This window comes from Mastomys coucha, unplaced genomic scaffold (assembly GCF_008632895.1).
Source record: "Mastomys coucha isolate ucsf_1 unplaced genomic scaffold, UCSF_Mcou_1 pScaffold18, whole genome shotgun sequence".
In the NCBI taxonomy this organism is placed as follows: domain Eukaryota; kingdom Metazoa; phylum Chordata; class Mammalia; order Rodentia; family Muridae; genus Mastomys; species Mastomys coucha.
Window position 1 is genome coordinate 26,726,267 of NW_022196900.1, and position 14,199 is coordinate 26,740,465.

At 38.0% G+C, this 14,199-nt stretch overlaps 1 protein-coding gene across 6 annotated transcripts in view; it reads right to left on the reverse strand.

Moving 5' to 3' along the window:
* Astn2 (astrotactin 2) overlaps window positions 1-14,199 on the reverse strand; it is a 1,002,270-nt gene that overhangs the window by 569,431 nt on the left and 418,640 nt on the right. For all 6 annotated transcript variants that reach the window (XM_031377658.1, XM_031377656.1, XM_031377657.1 and 3 more), the window contains one exon: window positions 1,562-1,729. In XM_031377658.1, the coding sequence (XP_031233518.1) occupies window positions 1,562-1,729 (168 nt within the window). The remainder of the gene's footprint in view (window positions 1-1,561; window positions 1,730-14,199) is intronic.

Below are 14,199 nucleotides of genomic sequence, written 5' to 3' on the forward strand. Positions count from 1 at the left end.
TCAAGCCTATACTACAGTCACACAGAATCTGTTAATATCTCAGCACTTTCTCCCCTTCATCTCATGGTCTAAGCCATTACCAACTTTTACCTGGATTATAGTAACAGTATGCTTTGACCTCTCAGAAAGGATTTATTGCACAGCATCCAGAGTAGGTCAGTTAAAATATTGGTCAGGACTCATGCTCACATGTTTCTTTGCTTAGAAACATCAAATAACTTTCCATTTCATTGAAGGTTCATGTCATTCTATAAAAGATCTGAACCATGTTCCTCTCTCAAATATCCACTTGTATTGTACCTTGTAGTGTACTTTGTATTTGTATTGTACTTTGCATTGTACTTCCTTCCTTTCTAGCCATCTTGGAATCCCTATCAGTGCCAAGCAAATGATCCATTTACGAGTTTCTCCTGCAAAGAATTGATGCATGCAAGGCCTTCTATTTTTGAAAACTATCAGAGTCACATTGTTTCATCTGTTCCTATTCTGAGGTACATGCTCACATAATACCTTCCCAGGGACCCTTTCTATCTATCTTACTCCCTCTAAGGCTAATGTCTATCTGTCTGTCTGTCTATCTATCTATCTATCTATCTTTCTATCTATCTATCTATCTATGATCTATTTATTTCTATATGCACATCTACACACTTCTACACATGCACGCATATGTTTTCTAGTACAGCACTGTCCAATATAACTTTCTAATTTTTTTATCTTGGTTCTATAAGAAGGTACTCAGTCATACAAAGTCATGGAGTACTTAAAATTGGCTAATGTGACGGAGGTTATGAATATTTAATGTTATTTCATTTAAAATAAACAGGCATATATGGGTTTGGGATACCATATGAGACTGCAGATTTGCTGTTCCTTTCCATAGACATTCAAAAATAGATTACAGGAGGCAAAAATTTGCCTAAAATTATGCCTGGCGACAGGAAATTCTTTTCAGTTGGATGTGCAGACAAATGCATGGAGAACATTCTGTATACTCATTTATTTAAAAATTTAGTTTTTATTGTATAAACAACCATACTTTGGTGTTTCCATACACGTCATTTTTATACATTTTTATTCATCCCCTGTGCTTACTTATACTGCTCCCCTTTCTCCCTCCTTATATATTTCCCTATTCTGCTTTCTTGCCATATGATAGTCTATTATTTCTTATCAATTCTTTTAGAAAGCTTGTGTGTTAGGTACTCTTTTCTTTTGGTAGAGCTGAATAATGTACACTCTCTTGTTGAAAAAATATGGATATAAAAGCAAACAGGACATGCACTTAGCAGTGTCTAATGGCATTCAGACAATCTGCTTTGCTGAGGTTGACCTCAATGTTCTCTGTGGCTTTTTCTACCTCTAAGCTTCTGTGGTTTTCTAAGAATTTCCTCCCTTACCAGAGATTGGAAGCACATGGTTCAATAGTTTTGACTGGCAGACCTTCCCATCAGGTTCCTCATCAGTGGCTCAGCAATTTCTGATTACTTAAGTGGAAAGAATATGGACTCTTCTTCAATGCATACCACCCTCCTCTGAAGTCCCACACCACATGACTCACCAGTATCTGGGTCACAGAGCTGTTCACAGGCATCTGTTGTCCTCTGTCCACAGAGGTCTCTCACCCATGGCGAGGTAGCATTGATCTGGTAGTACAGGGACAGCTTGGCAGGGTTTAGCCAGTCAGAGATATCCAGGTAGCTTCCTTCACTCACCACAAAGCTGCTCCCTGTGGGTGAACAGAGAGCAACAGCTACTTTCTGCCCGATGTCAGAGTCATTAAGGGTGCTACAGGAAGAAAAGTGCAAATAGTGTAGCCACAGTTGTTACATCTCACTTACTTAAGAACATTGGAAGAACTGATACCCTGTGTCATTATGGTGTCAAAGTTCAGGCTAGTGGATAAGACTGTGTCCTGAGGTCTGAGTTCAGATTCAGACTTTGCCCTTATAGACCACTGACTTCTGTGGAAGTCATTTAGTTACTCTGACTTTGGCTGCTTCATCTCTAAATGAAAAATATTAAGGAGCTTCACCACAAATATTAGAATGAGCTAGATTAATGTAAGGTGTACAGAGAGTGGCTGACTGGTTCTAGTAAAAAAAAAAAAGATAAAATTTCAAAAGGAGAGTTGGTATCCCTATTACTCCTACATCCCTTTGGGAAAGAGTGCACTACAGCTGAGGGAATGATATCTGCATGCAAAGTAAGAACCATGAAATCAAGGCCTATTTCCCCATTATGCTGTATTTTCTGTGGTTGTTGCTTTTGCAGTGCCGTGGTTCAAAACTAGGGACTCAGACATATAGTAGGTTGAGTATGCTATCACTGAGCTATACTCTCAATCCTGTTTATTTCATTCTGAAAGAGATAATAATATAGAAGTATAGATTGTGGTAGACAGAGACATAGGAGTTTTCAAGGAAACTCCAAGACCCTCTAAGGAAAGACGCTATATATGAATGCACTCATACTTGTGCACACACACATATGCATACACACATATACACACACACACACAAACACACACATGTTGATGAAGAACTTGGTGGCATATGACTATAACCCCTGTACTCAGAAGATGAAGGTAGTAACTTCCAAGCCAGTAAGATCTACAAAATTATTTTCAAGTCATCCTGTGTTGCAGAGGGAGACTGTGTTAAAAAAAAAACTAAGCAAGCAAGCAAACAAACAAATAAATGACCTTGATGCTTAGTGTTTGGAAAATACAGGAAAATAAGCAGGCAGTGTCTGGGTTCAAACGGTCATGTCAGGCTCTGCTCGAATGGCAGCTATGAATAATTTCCAGTTAGATCTTTACACATGGGCCTAAGTGTGAGGAGGGGTTGAGATTTAATGTTGTTGGGTTTTATTTTTTTTGGTTTTATTATTTTTTTGTTTTTTTTTTCTGTTTTCCAAAAATTAACATGTTCTCCAATGAAGGATTAAATATGCTCCTAGAACTTATGTAGGTCAAAAAGCCTCTAGCTTCCTAATGTCTGAAATGAAATATTCCTCATTAATTCATAAGAGATATATGTATGCATGCACATGGTATACATTATCCATTTCAATGTAATTACTGTATAATTATACAGTGTTTATATACACAACTATATATCCAATATGAAGTCACATATGCTCATATGTATATCAAGTTTGGAGGAGACAAGAGGCTCCTTCAGATTGCCCATAAATATATTGTAAATGATGAACACATGTATGCTGTAATCACGCAAATCTAAGGCTAAGCTTCACAGATTAAAAAAAAAAGTGTGATTTTGAGTAGGACTAAATAAGACAAAGAGTGGATCTGGAGTTGTAGTAGATGTATCAGCCTGTATTATGCAGAACAAAAGATTGTGTCCTCAAATTAATATAACCAAGCTTACTACCCTATTTACTTCTCTTTATCATATCAGGAAACAACAACAATAATACACTAGTTTTTCCAGAGAAGAAATCCAAGTTTTCCAAATAGTGCCTCTGCTTTTAAGCATCCTTTACATTTAACAAGGGATTCTCTGTCAGATTATATTAAACACTCTTTTTGCCCTATTACTAGACTCACCTTGGATCAGATCATCTGCCCTAGTCCAGTGAAAAATGGTCTGGAAGGTGAGGTCAAATTAAACAATGAATGGCTGCCCAAGTATCTGAGATCAAGGGCTGAGGCTTTCATTCTTTAACTCATATGGATACACAATACCTATTATTCTACAGAAGCAGTACCCATGTAAAAGCACAGGATACAACATGATTGTCAGTGCAAATGCCGAAAGCATCCATGTGAGACAGCAGGAGTAAGGGGTGACATCATGCTGAAATAAGGAAATGACCACTTTAGAAGTTGGCCCTAAAGTCTTTGGCAGCTCAAAGAAAAAAGAAAAAAAAAACCAGTCTGTAAGATTCTGTATTTCAAATTTCTGGCAAGGAAAGCCATGTAAATCTATCTGCAAAGCCACATTTCCCCCACTGGAACAAAGCCCAAAGGGAAACATGTCACTTGGGTCCTTGAGCAAGGCACTAAACATCAGTATCAACTGCAGAGTTTTCTTTTAAAAAGCACAGTCATGCTGTTTAAATGGATAATTCTTGTATTTATTCTCACTAAAGACTGAGGGATGGATTTTGTCCCAGGGCTGAGTTTGGTTAATCCTGCTGCTTCAGAAAAGCTATACAGTGCTGTGATAAAGAGAACAGGCAGCATAATGTGACTTCAGATCCTCATGGGGTTACTTACTAACTATATACACTTTAGCAGGAAAATAATCCCCTAGTTGCTACATATAAAGAGCATGGGTCCCCCCTCCTCAGATCTGATCTCAAGATTACAGAAGACAATGCATCTGCCTTAAATCAGCAAGAAGACTCAAAGGCAGAGATTATCATAGGAGTAGTCAACTGGTATGGTCTTGCAAGGGAGTGGTCAAAGTAAAATGGCATGGCAGAAATTGAATTGTCATGGTGATGTAGAAAAACCCTCCAATGGTTGCACTCAACACTCTGGCAGTAGGTGTGCCTTCAAACTGGTTTCATATCAAGACACATTTTTCTACTTACACATTGTCAAGTCAGGGACTATAGGCTACCTCTGGGAAGGGAACATCACCTTGGGTGAGACAGCACAGCCCTTCACAATAGAGGGATGCGTATTCAGAAAAATGTTCAGCTGAGAGGGGGCAACCATTAATATTCCTTACAATTAAGAGAGCTAGTGTTCCAGCACTTAATGGAGATAGAAATACAGCCTCACAAATCCAGATAAAATTCTGGGTGCCCTGTGAAACTGACTAATGGGAGCAATTTTCATTATTATTTGGATTTCTTATGAACTTCAAAGCTCTATACACAATATTCACAGGTTTCAAATATGAGAAATATGAATGACAAATATTGGATTGAGAAACAGGTGTTATATATTGTTTGCATTTGAGCCTTTTAGAGGTAAATGGGTCATGAATATAGAGTTCTTACAAATTGATATTAGTGTCCTATTAAAGACTTCAGAAAGCTATCACTAATGAAGAACCAGAAGGATGACCATTGCCAGACAGTAAACCTGACATCCTGATCTTGGACTCTCCAGATCTAAGAGCTTTCATAAATACTCTTATGTTATTTAGAGAGCATTACTACTCTGGCATTGTTTTTCAGCATTATAAATGGACTAGTCAGTAGGATTATCTTTAACTTGAATATTGTGAACAATATTGTGAAGAGATGTTCAAATGTTTTGATGGCAGAGGGGGGCTATTATCCTTTGAGTGTTATGTTTGTTCTTTCTTGAAATAAATGTGTTATATATTTTGCTCACTTCCAACAGTCTGTTGGGAGAGTCATTTTCATCTTTCACAGAAGAATGCATGAGGTGCAGAGGAAAATTGATCTGAACAATATGCATAATTACTCAGGTATGGAAGTGAAAGTTGAAAGAAGCATTTTCAGTTTCTTCCCAGATATTTCAGGCTATATTGAAAAACAGGAGCTGTACTAGGGGATCCCTTCTGTGGTCCTGTTACTCCTCCTTCAGCAAGCTGGAACACTCTCTTTGGTGACTTAAGTGAATATAGTGTTGAAGGTGCTTTCCCTCCTCTGATGGACCATGTCATCTTACAAGGAATATATGGTGACTCATGAGTCCTTACCAACCTTCTCTCAGGAAAATATCTGTCACATTTTAGAGACTTAGTGGATGTTAAAGTAAATTAATGAAATCACGCTCCAGGTCTGATGACAGAGACCTTCAATTCACTTCTTCCTGGAATTGTGAAGGAGAAAGGCCATCTCATTGGTTCAGGTTAATTGTATTTGCAAGACATCAAACTTCAACAAAACAGCTAAACCTTTCAGAGTCTCACAATGTCCAAACTAAACAACTGAACTTCACGTTGAGGGCTCTTGAAAGAGTTGACTCACCTTCAAGGATTTGAGATGTGGACGAATAAAATACAGACCTAAGCAAAGGGGGCTTTGTGAAAAGGAGCAAGAAGACTCAAAGATCAGGTTGTATCAGTAAGAAGGTTAAAGAGACTCCTGAGCTGAGTTTAATGTATTCATTTGTCCAACACTAAGTAAAGTTCTCCCCAAATAAGACATATTCATAGAGTCTGGAAAATGAGCTAGAGCATTAGAGAATATTATGAGCTAAATAATGTTGGCCAAATATATGTATAAATATGTACCATACAAACTAGAATATGGTAGGGATTATCTGAAAAGCTGATTTCCCCACTTTGGAAAGAACTGTTACTCTCAGGAAGCAGACCTTGAAAATTGGCTTAAATTTATATGGAAAGATCAATTACAAGAGGTTAAAGAGGGAAAACAGCATAAGCTAGGTGCTTTGTAGGTACACAGCAGATTTACCCAGTAGACCCACGTCTTTCAATCTTTGCCATATGTATGAGGGAATTTCATACAGTGTGCACTTAAATATGCCATCAATTCATTCAGCTGTGCCTTTGTATACAAACTAACTAGCAAGGCTATACCAGACTCTAGTTGCATAAAATACAGTCCTTGAAAATACCAGGGATAAACATCAGACTTGCAAGTCTGAGGCAAACCTCTGTTTTACTAATTATTCCATCTATAGTCTTCATTTCTTGATGGCAAGGACCATGCATTGCTTAAGTCATGATCAGCCTAGTTCTTAGTATGTGATGGAGATTCAGAAGACATTTGGATTTGGGAAAGAATCAAAGAAAAAATACAAAGTAGAGTTAGGAAAGAGGGTGTACTAGTAAGTTAAATGAGTGTCAAACAGTTCTCTGAATAAATTGCCACATTTTTATGGGAATGAAAACTACCTCGAGAGGAAATAAAAATGTGCTATTTCTTGTGTCTCATATTTCCCTTATTTTCGTCTGGATGTCTGTCTTATTTTCTTGGCTTTAGATTAAAAGCCCTTCCTCCCTTATTGGGCAATGTAAGATTCCTCTCTGAGATACTCATTTAGATCCTCCCAGAGAGCAATGACTCTTAAATGAATCTCTGCCAAAATCTCAACTTCAAAATGTCATGCTTCCTTATTTTAAATATATTTATATATACATATATATTCATTTTTTTTCTCTCACTCCCTTGTGGGAATATACATCATCTAATTAGCCAAATGGATTTTCAGTTCAGCCCAATCATTTCCTTATCTAGAATCTGAAGCCAGTGTTGTTCAGGGGACTGCGCGGGCACCGAGGTCCTCATTAACTCTGATCTTCAATTACATTGATTATAAGCCTGCTTCTGTAATTGTGCAGAATAGATCAGGGGTGAGCTGGGAAGCTCAGGCCACTCCATAATGTTCTGTGAAAAGCCAGAGGCACAGCATTCCCCAAAAGAAACAGAATGCTACAGATGAGAACTAAAAATACCACAGAAGTAGGTATCACCAGAAAAAAACTGCCTGGCGAGACAGGAGCAACTGCAAATTTTCTTTCATTTCACTGTGCCATGAGCCAGACCAATCATAGGAATGAGTAAAAGACTTCAAAAATAAGGCTCTGGTCACACTAGTCAGTGGCCAGTAGATGTTCTCTGTAAAGAAGTGGAAGAAGGATCTTGGCCCCAAGGATTCAGTACCTATGGTTTTCTCCCTTCGATTTTAAAATGATGAGAAGCACTCTCCCTTTGGTCACATTACAGAACCTATCTCTGTTGGATTCTCAGACCTATGAGAAATGTCCTACCTGGAAGTATGATGATGTACAAACTCAGAAGCAGAAATGAAGAACACATATATTATCAACCCAGCAGGTACATGAAGCACATGTCCACACTGGCCCCTGTCCCAATTTACAGAGCTACCACCTACTATCCCTTGAAGAGTGGATATATGAAGTGGGGAGATCAAACAAAGTTTTGAGAGCTTTGTAAGAGAAATCAAAGCCAACCTAGGTGGTTGGGAGCTACTAGATTTTGAGAGCTGCAATAGTATTGGGGGCCAGTTCTCTTTTATTATTATTATTATTATTATTATTATTATTATTATTATTATTAATTATTATTGTTATATATTTACATTTCAAATGTTGCTATCCCCTTTCCTGGTTTCTCCTTTGAAAACCTCCTTATCCCCTTCACCCTCCCCGTGCTCACCAACCCACCCACTCCAGCTTTCTGTCCCTGGCTTTCCCCTACACTGGGGCATAGAGCCTTCATAGGAACAAGGGCCCCTCCTCCCATTGATGACCAACAAGGCTATCATCTGCTACATATGCAGCTAGAACCATGAGTCCAATCATGTGTACTCTTTGGGTGGTGGTTTAGTCCCTGGGAGCTCTGGAGGTACTGGTTAGTTCATATTGTTCTTCCTATGTGGCTGCAAACCCCTTCAGTTCCATGGGTCCTTTCTTTAGCTCCTCCATTGGGGACCCTGTGCTCAGTCTAATGGTTGGCTGTGAGCATCCACATCTGTATTTGTTAGGCACTGCTAGAGCCTCTCAGGAGATAGCTATAACAGGCTTCTGTCAGCAAACCCTTGTTGGCATCCACAATAGTGTCTGGGTTTGGTGACTGTATACTGTTCAACATTCTTGGTCATCAGGGAAATGCAAATCAAAACAACTCTGAGATTCTATTTCATACCAGTCAGAATGGCTAAGATCAAAAACTCTGGTGACAGCAGATGCTGCCGAGGATATGGAGAAAGAGGAACACTCCTTCATTGTTGTTGGGATTGCAAGCTTGTACAACCACTCTGGAAATCAGTTTGGTGGTTCCTCAGGAAATTGGACATAACACTACCTGAGAACCCAGCAATACCACTTCTGGGCATATACGCAGAAGATGCTCCAACATGTAATAAGGACACATGCTCCACTCTGTTCATAGCAGCCTTATTTATAATAACCAGAGGCTAGAAAGAACCAAGATGTCCCTCAACAGAGGAATGGATACAGAAAATGTGTTACATTCATACAATGGAGTACTATTCAGCTATTAAAAACAATGAATTTATGAAATTCGTAGACAAATGGATGGAACTAGAAAATATCATCCTGAGTGAGTTAACCCAACCACAAAAGAAAACACATGGTATACACTCACTGATAAGTGGATATTAACCCAGAAGCTCAGAATACCCAAGATACAATTCACAAACCAAATGAAACTCAAGAAGAAGTAAGACCAAAGTGTGGATATTTTGGTCCTTCTTAGAAGGGGGAACAAAATACCCATGGAAAGAGTTATAGAGACAAAGTGTGGCGCAGATACTGAAGGAAAGATTATCCAGAGACTTCCCCACCTGGAGATCTATACAAACCAAACCCAGACATTATTAGGGGCCAGTTTTTAAAGAAGGCTCTCAGCAAGGTATCTTTCTGTCTTTTACTCTATTTCTTTTTTTTTAATCTCATCATCTACTTAATTTCTCTTTACTTTGGATCAGCTGCAATCTTCTCACTATCATCTCCATGTTCTCTATAGGTTATGGGACAGATTGTATCTTCAAGTTTACATAATGCAGTTCTGACAAGCATTGATTGAAAATGTGACTGCATTTGAAGGCAAGGTCTTATTTTATTTTATTTTATTTTATTTTATTTTATTTTATTTTATTACTTAGTCATTTAACACCCTGCTCACTGCCCCCTCTCAGTTACTCCCTGCCACAGTCCTTCTCCTACTCCCACTCCCCTTCTCCTCAGAATAAATAGGCAGCCCCTTGGTTATCTTCTGACATTAGCACTTCAAGACTCTGAGAGGCTAGGCATTTCCTCCCCCACTGAAACCAGGAAGGCAACCTAACTAGAAAGACATATCATATAGACAGGCAACACCTTTTGGGACTGTCCCTGCTCCAGTTGTTTGGGACCCACATGAAGACCAAACTGCAATCTGCTACATATGTGCAGAGAGGCCTAGGTCCAGCCCCTGTACTTGATGGTGGTTCAGACTCTAAGAACCACAAAGGTCCAGGTTAGTTGACTCTGATGGTCCTCACATGAAATTCCTATCCCATTCGGGACCTGCAATCCTTTCTCCTATTCTTCAATAGGAGTTCCCAAGCTCCATCCCTTGTTTGGGTGTGAGTGGCTGTACCTGTCTGAATCAGCTGCTATGTGCAGCCTCTCAGAGGACAACATACTCCTGTCTGCAAACATAACAGAGTATCATTAATAGTGTTAGGGATTAGTGCTTGCCCTTGTGATGGGTCTCAATTTTGGGCCAGTTGTTGGTTAGCCATTCCCCCAGTCTCTGCTAACCCCCATGCCTGTATTTCTTGTAGAATGGATAAATTTTGAGTTGAAAGTTTTTTGAGTGGGTTGGTGTCTCTATTGCTTCACTAGGGTTCCTGCTTGTCTACAGGAGGTGGCCTTTTTAGGCTCCATATCCACAATGTAGTGAGTCACAGCTAAGCTCACCTTCATTGATTCTTGTGTAGCTCCCTTACCCTTGGTCTCTGTCTAGTCCTGGAGATGTTGCAACCTCCCGCAACCTCCTCACCTCAATCAGTTGCAGATTTCCATTCATTTTCAAGCCCATCTAGCCATCTCTCCTGTTCTTCCCCACACATGATCCTGAACACCCCCATTTCCTCTGTAGGCAGGGCCTTTAAAGAGCCAAAGTTAAGTGTAGGGGAATGCCAGGGCCAGTAAGTGGGAGAGAGTGGAGTGGCAAGCAGGGGGAGGGGGAAGGGAACAGTGGTTTGTTCTTGATTTTTTGTTTGTTTGTTTGTTTGTTTTTTCGAGGGGAAACTGGTAAGGGAGAAATCATATGACATGTAAATAAAGAAAATATCTAATAAAAAAAGAGGAGCATTTATCCAGTACAACTCATGTACTTATAAGAAGACATTAATCATGTAGGTACATGGAGGAGAGACTATATGAAGATGAGAGAAGAAGAAAGTCATCTATAAGCCATGAACAGAAGCAGCAGAAGAAATTAATTCTGTTGACCCTTTGAACTTTTAATGCTAACTCCATAACTATGAGAAAACACACTCCTGATATTTCAGCTACTCTAACAATGATACTTTACTAAAGCAATATTAGCAAACTAATACATTACTTGCATCTTATTGGACAAATGTCTCTTACATCTGTTCTGTTGATTAGCCTTTATTCAATATCAAGGAACCCTAGGAATTACTTGTCAGAATAAAGTTTGAAATGTATACAATAAAAGCATAAAATGACAAAGACAGTAATTGAAATTCAGTTTTATACAGGTACTCTTTGGAGATGCATAGAGTTCTAAATATAAACCTTAGTTTGAACTAAGCTGTTTCATTGATGCCCCATGAGCCCAAACTGGTTCTAAACACTCCAATATCCCTGGATAGACAAAAGACTGTAATTTTAGGTTATGTTATATACATATATATTATGTGAATAAGATGCAAATATTAAGGAGATGGAAGGGAAGAAGAAACTGAAAATGCCCAGGGGTTATTTTAAAGAAGGTCATTTTACATAAAACACGGTATTGGCAGGCTCCTGAGAAAAGAAAAACTTGGTTAAAATAGGAATATTCTCCTTGGAAATTATATAATCGGTGAGAAGTTTGTGATGTTATGAGAGCCATACATGATATTTAAAAGTAGTTCCCAAACACTTATTTTTATTATTCCCTAATTTTGCTTGTTTTTTCCTTCCAAACTAGGTTTCACCTGTGATAATTTAGCACCACAGATACACTGCGTATTTACCATTGCAGGTTATTTACAGTTTACTTTTATAATGCTCAAAGGGATTATATTTTATTACCCCAAAACCCTATTTTTATTCTTTTGGGTAGAGGATAATCCTCACTAAAAATGAACTCTATAGTCACATCTTCTTTAATGGATAGTGAATCTTAGGACAAAAGGCAGGAAGTAGATATGCTTTAAGATCCTGGAAGGATTTGCTAAGTACCACCATGTGTTGTATAAAGAGCAACAAGAAACCTCATATATAGAAATGGTCACCTAAAATTGAAATGAAGTTGAGAATTGCTGTTGCCTACTGACATAGCTATTGTACTGTCAGGAGATGCATGACTCATGTATCTGAGGGTCATGTTGGTGATCATGCAAAGTATAGTTATATATAACTATATGTGATACTTAGTATTTATACTTATTAATACTCCTAATACTTAAGAAAGTTACTAAACATACATGTTACTGTATTATATATTTTGTAACCTACAATTATATTTTTGTCATTTTTAGTTGTATACATTTCTACTGAATTTCTAAAAGGAAATTTCCTATAAAACATTATATTGAATTACATATCAGCAGTCTATACATACATCTCATCTTTATTAAATCTCTTGATTATATTATTTTCTCCTAAGATTAATTCAATTTACTGGTGTTATGTTTACCATGGCCATACGAGCAGCAATATATATTATACAAGCAGCCCAGGTATGTAGAAAGTAAAGCCACCCAGCTTGTATAAGTATACATTATGATATTTACACATGACTTAGCATGTATCATCATTATTATTAAGAAATGCATGACCAAAACTATCCCTAGACTATACTCTTAGGTCATACCACTGGAGAACATCAGAGCTAGAACAGAGTCTAAGTAATGTGACATTAAAATTATAGTTGGAGTAATTTACATCTTCCAGCAAAAGCAGCTCATATGTAGGTGAGTGACACATCACAAAGCTACAACTCCCTTATTTGGAGGAGATGTCCACATCACAGAAGAATCTCCTAAGCCCTCATCACTAGGTACATAGAGAAAAATAAACATAGAGATTGGAAGGCCAATGGGGATGTAGTGTTCTGCATAAGAAAACCGGTTGTTTCTAAGTAGTTTTCTTACTTTTCCAATACCCACTAAACATGTTTCTCTGAAGTGTCATGTGGAATTTCCTTTGGGCATTGATAGTGTTTTTTTTAAAAAAACATTTTCCGCATTCCCCATCTCAAACTGTGATCAAAGTCTGGCTAAAAACAGATTGTCACAGAATTCTACATGCTTTTATATGCCCTCGGTCTTGCTTCAAGTTGCTTTAGGGATGTTTGGGGTCTGGACAAAAGCTATTTGAAGTTTCATTATTTCAAAAGAATATTTTCCCCAAGGTACATGGCAATTTTGGTACCAAGCTAGGTAATGGAAAAGAACAAAGTCATAAAATGCTTCTTGTTTCTTTTAAATTCATTTAAATTTCTTAGGAAATAATTTTGATGCAAGTTAGAAAGTAGCTATTACTCTCAAGCTCTTCCCTCCTTTCTTCCCTCGCTCCTTCCTTCCCTCCCTCCTTCCTTCCTTTCTTCCTTCCTCCCTTCCTTATTTCCTTCCTTCCTTTTTCTCTTTCTTTCTTTCTTTCTTTCTTTCTTTCTTTCTTTCCTTCTCTCTTTCTTTCTTTCTTTCTTTTTTCCTTTCTTCTTTTTTTCTTTCTCCCCACTCTAGATCTCCATTAATACTTAATTGAGAGTTTATGAGTCCGATTCAATCTAAATATTGGATTTACTTTGACCTAAATTTAGTGGTTCTTAATTTTTAATCACTCCCTCTTCCTCTCCTCCCCTCTAATCTATCTATGTATTTTGGGAGTTGATGAGGGTGCACAAGATAAAGTATGCAAATAGAAGATTGGGGAATCTTTTGAGAGTGGGCTCTCTCCTTCAAAAATGTGGGGTCAATGATCAAACTTGGGGTTTCAGCCTCAGTGGCAAGTGTATTTACCCACTGAGCCATTCCATTTGGCCTAGATTATTGGTTCTGGAAAGAATATAGTAGGTATTCGCTCCTGATCCCAGAAGCACCTTTTCTGACTTTCATAACAGGGAAAGATTTTTTCCTTTGTGTTAACTGAAAAAGTAAGACATGAGCATATAAATGGAATTGGGTGTGGGCTCTGTCAGAAGCTAAAGAGGGGCCATTTAAGGCCTGGCCTAGCCCCTTGTTTCTGGTTATTGTAAGAAAAAATCGATCCTGTAAGCTTATTCATTTCTTTGTCGGCATTTGGAAATAAATTTCATAGAGTTCCCAATGTCATTAAGTAAATTTCAGGTGAATTATCTATGAATAGTATAGTCTCTTGTTAAAGATTTACAGTGTACTATTCTTGGGAAGTCCACACAGTAAGTAATGCATTTCTGCTTGTAATTAAATATCTACCTATATGCATAATGTATATGATTGGACAATAAGCACATACATACAAAAACTATATAAACACAATTGACTATTATGTGTCCTGGTATATTTGCATATTTATGTGCCCATACAACTTTATG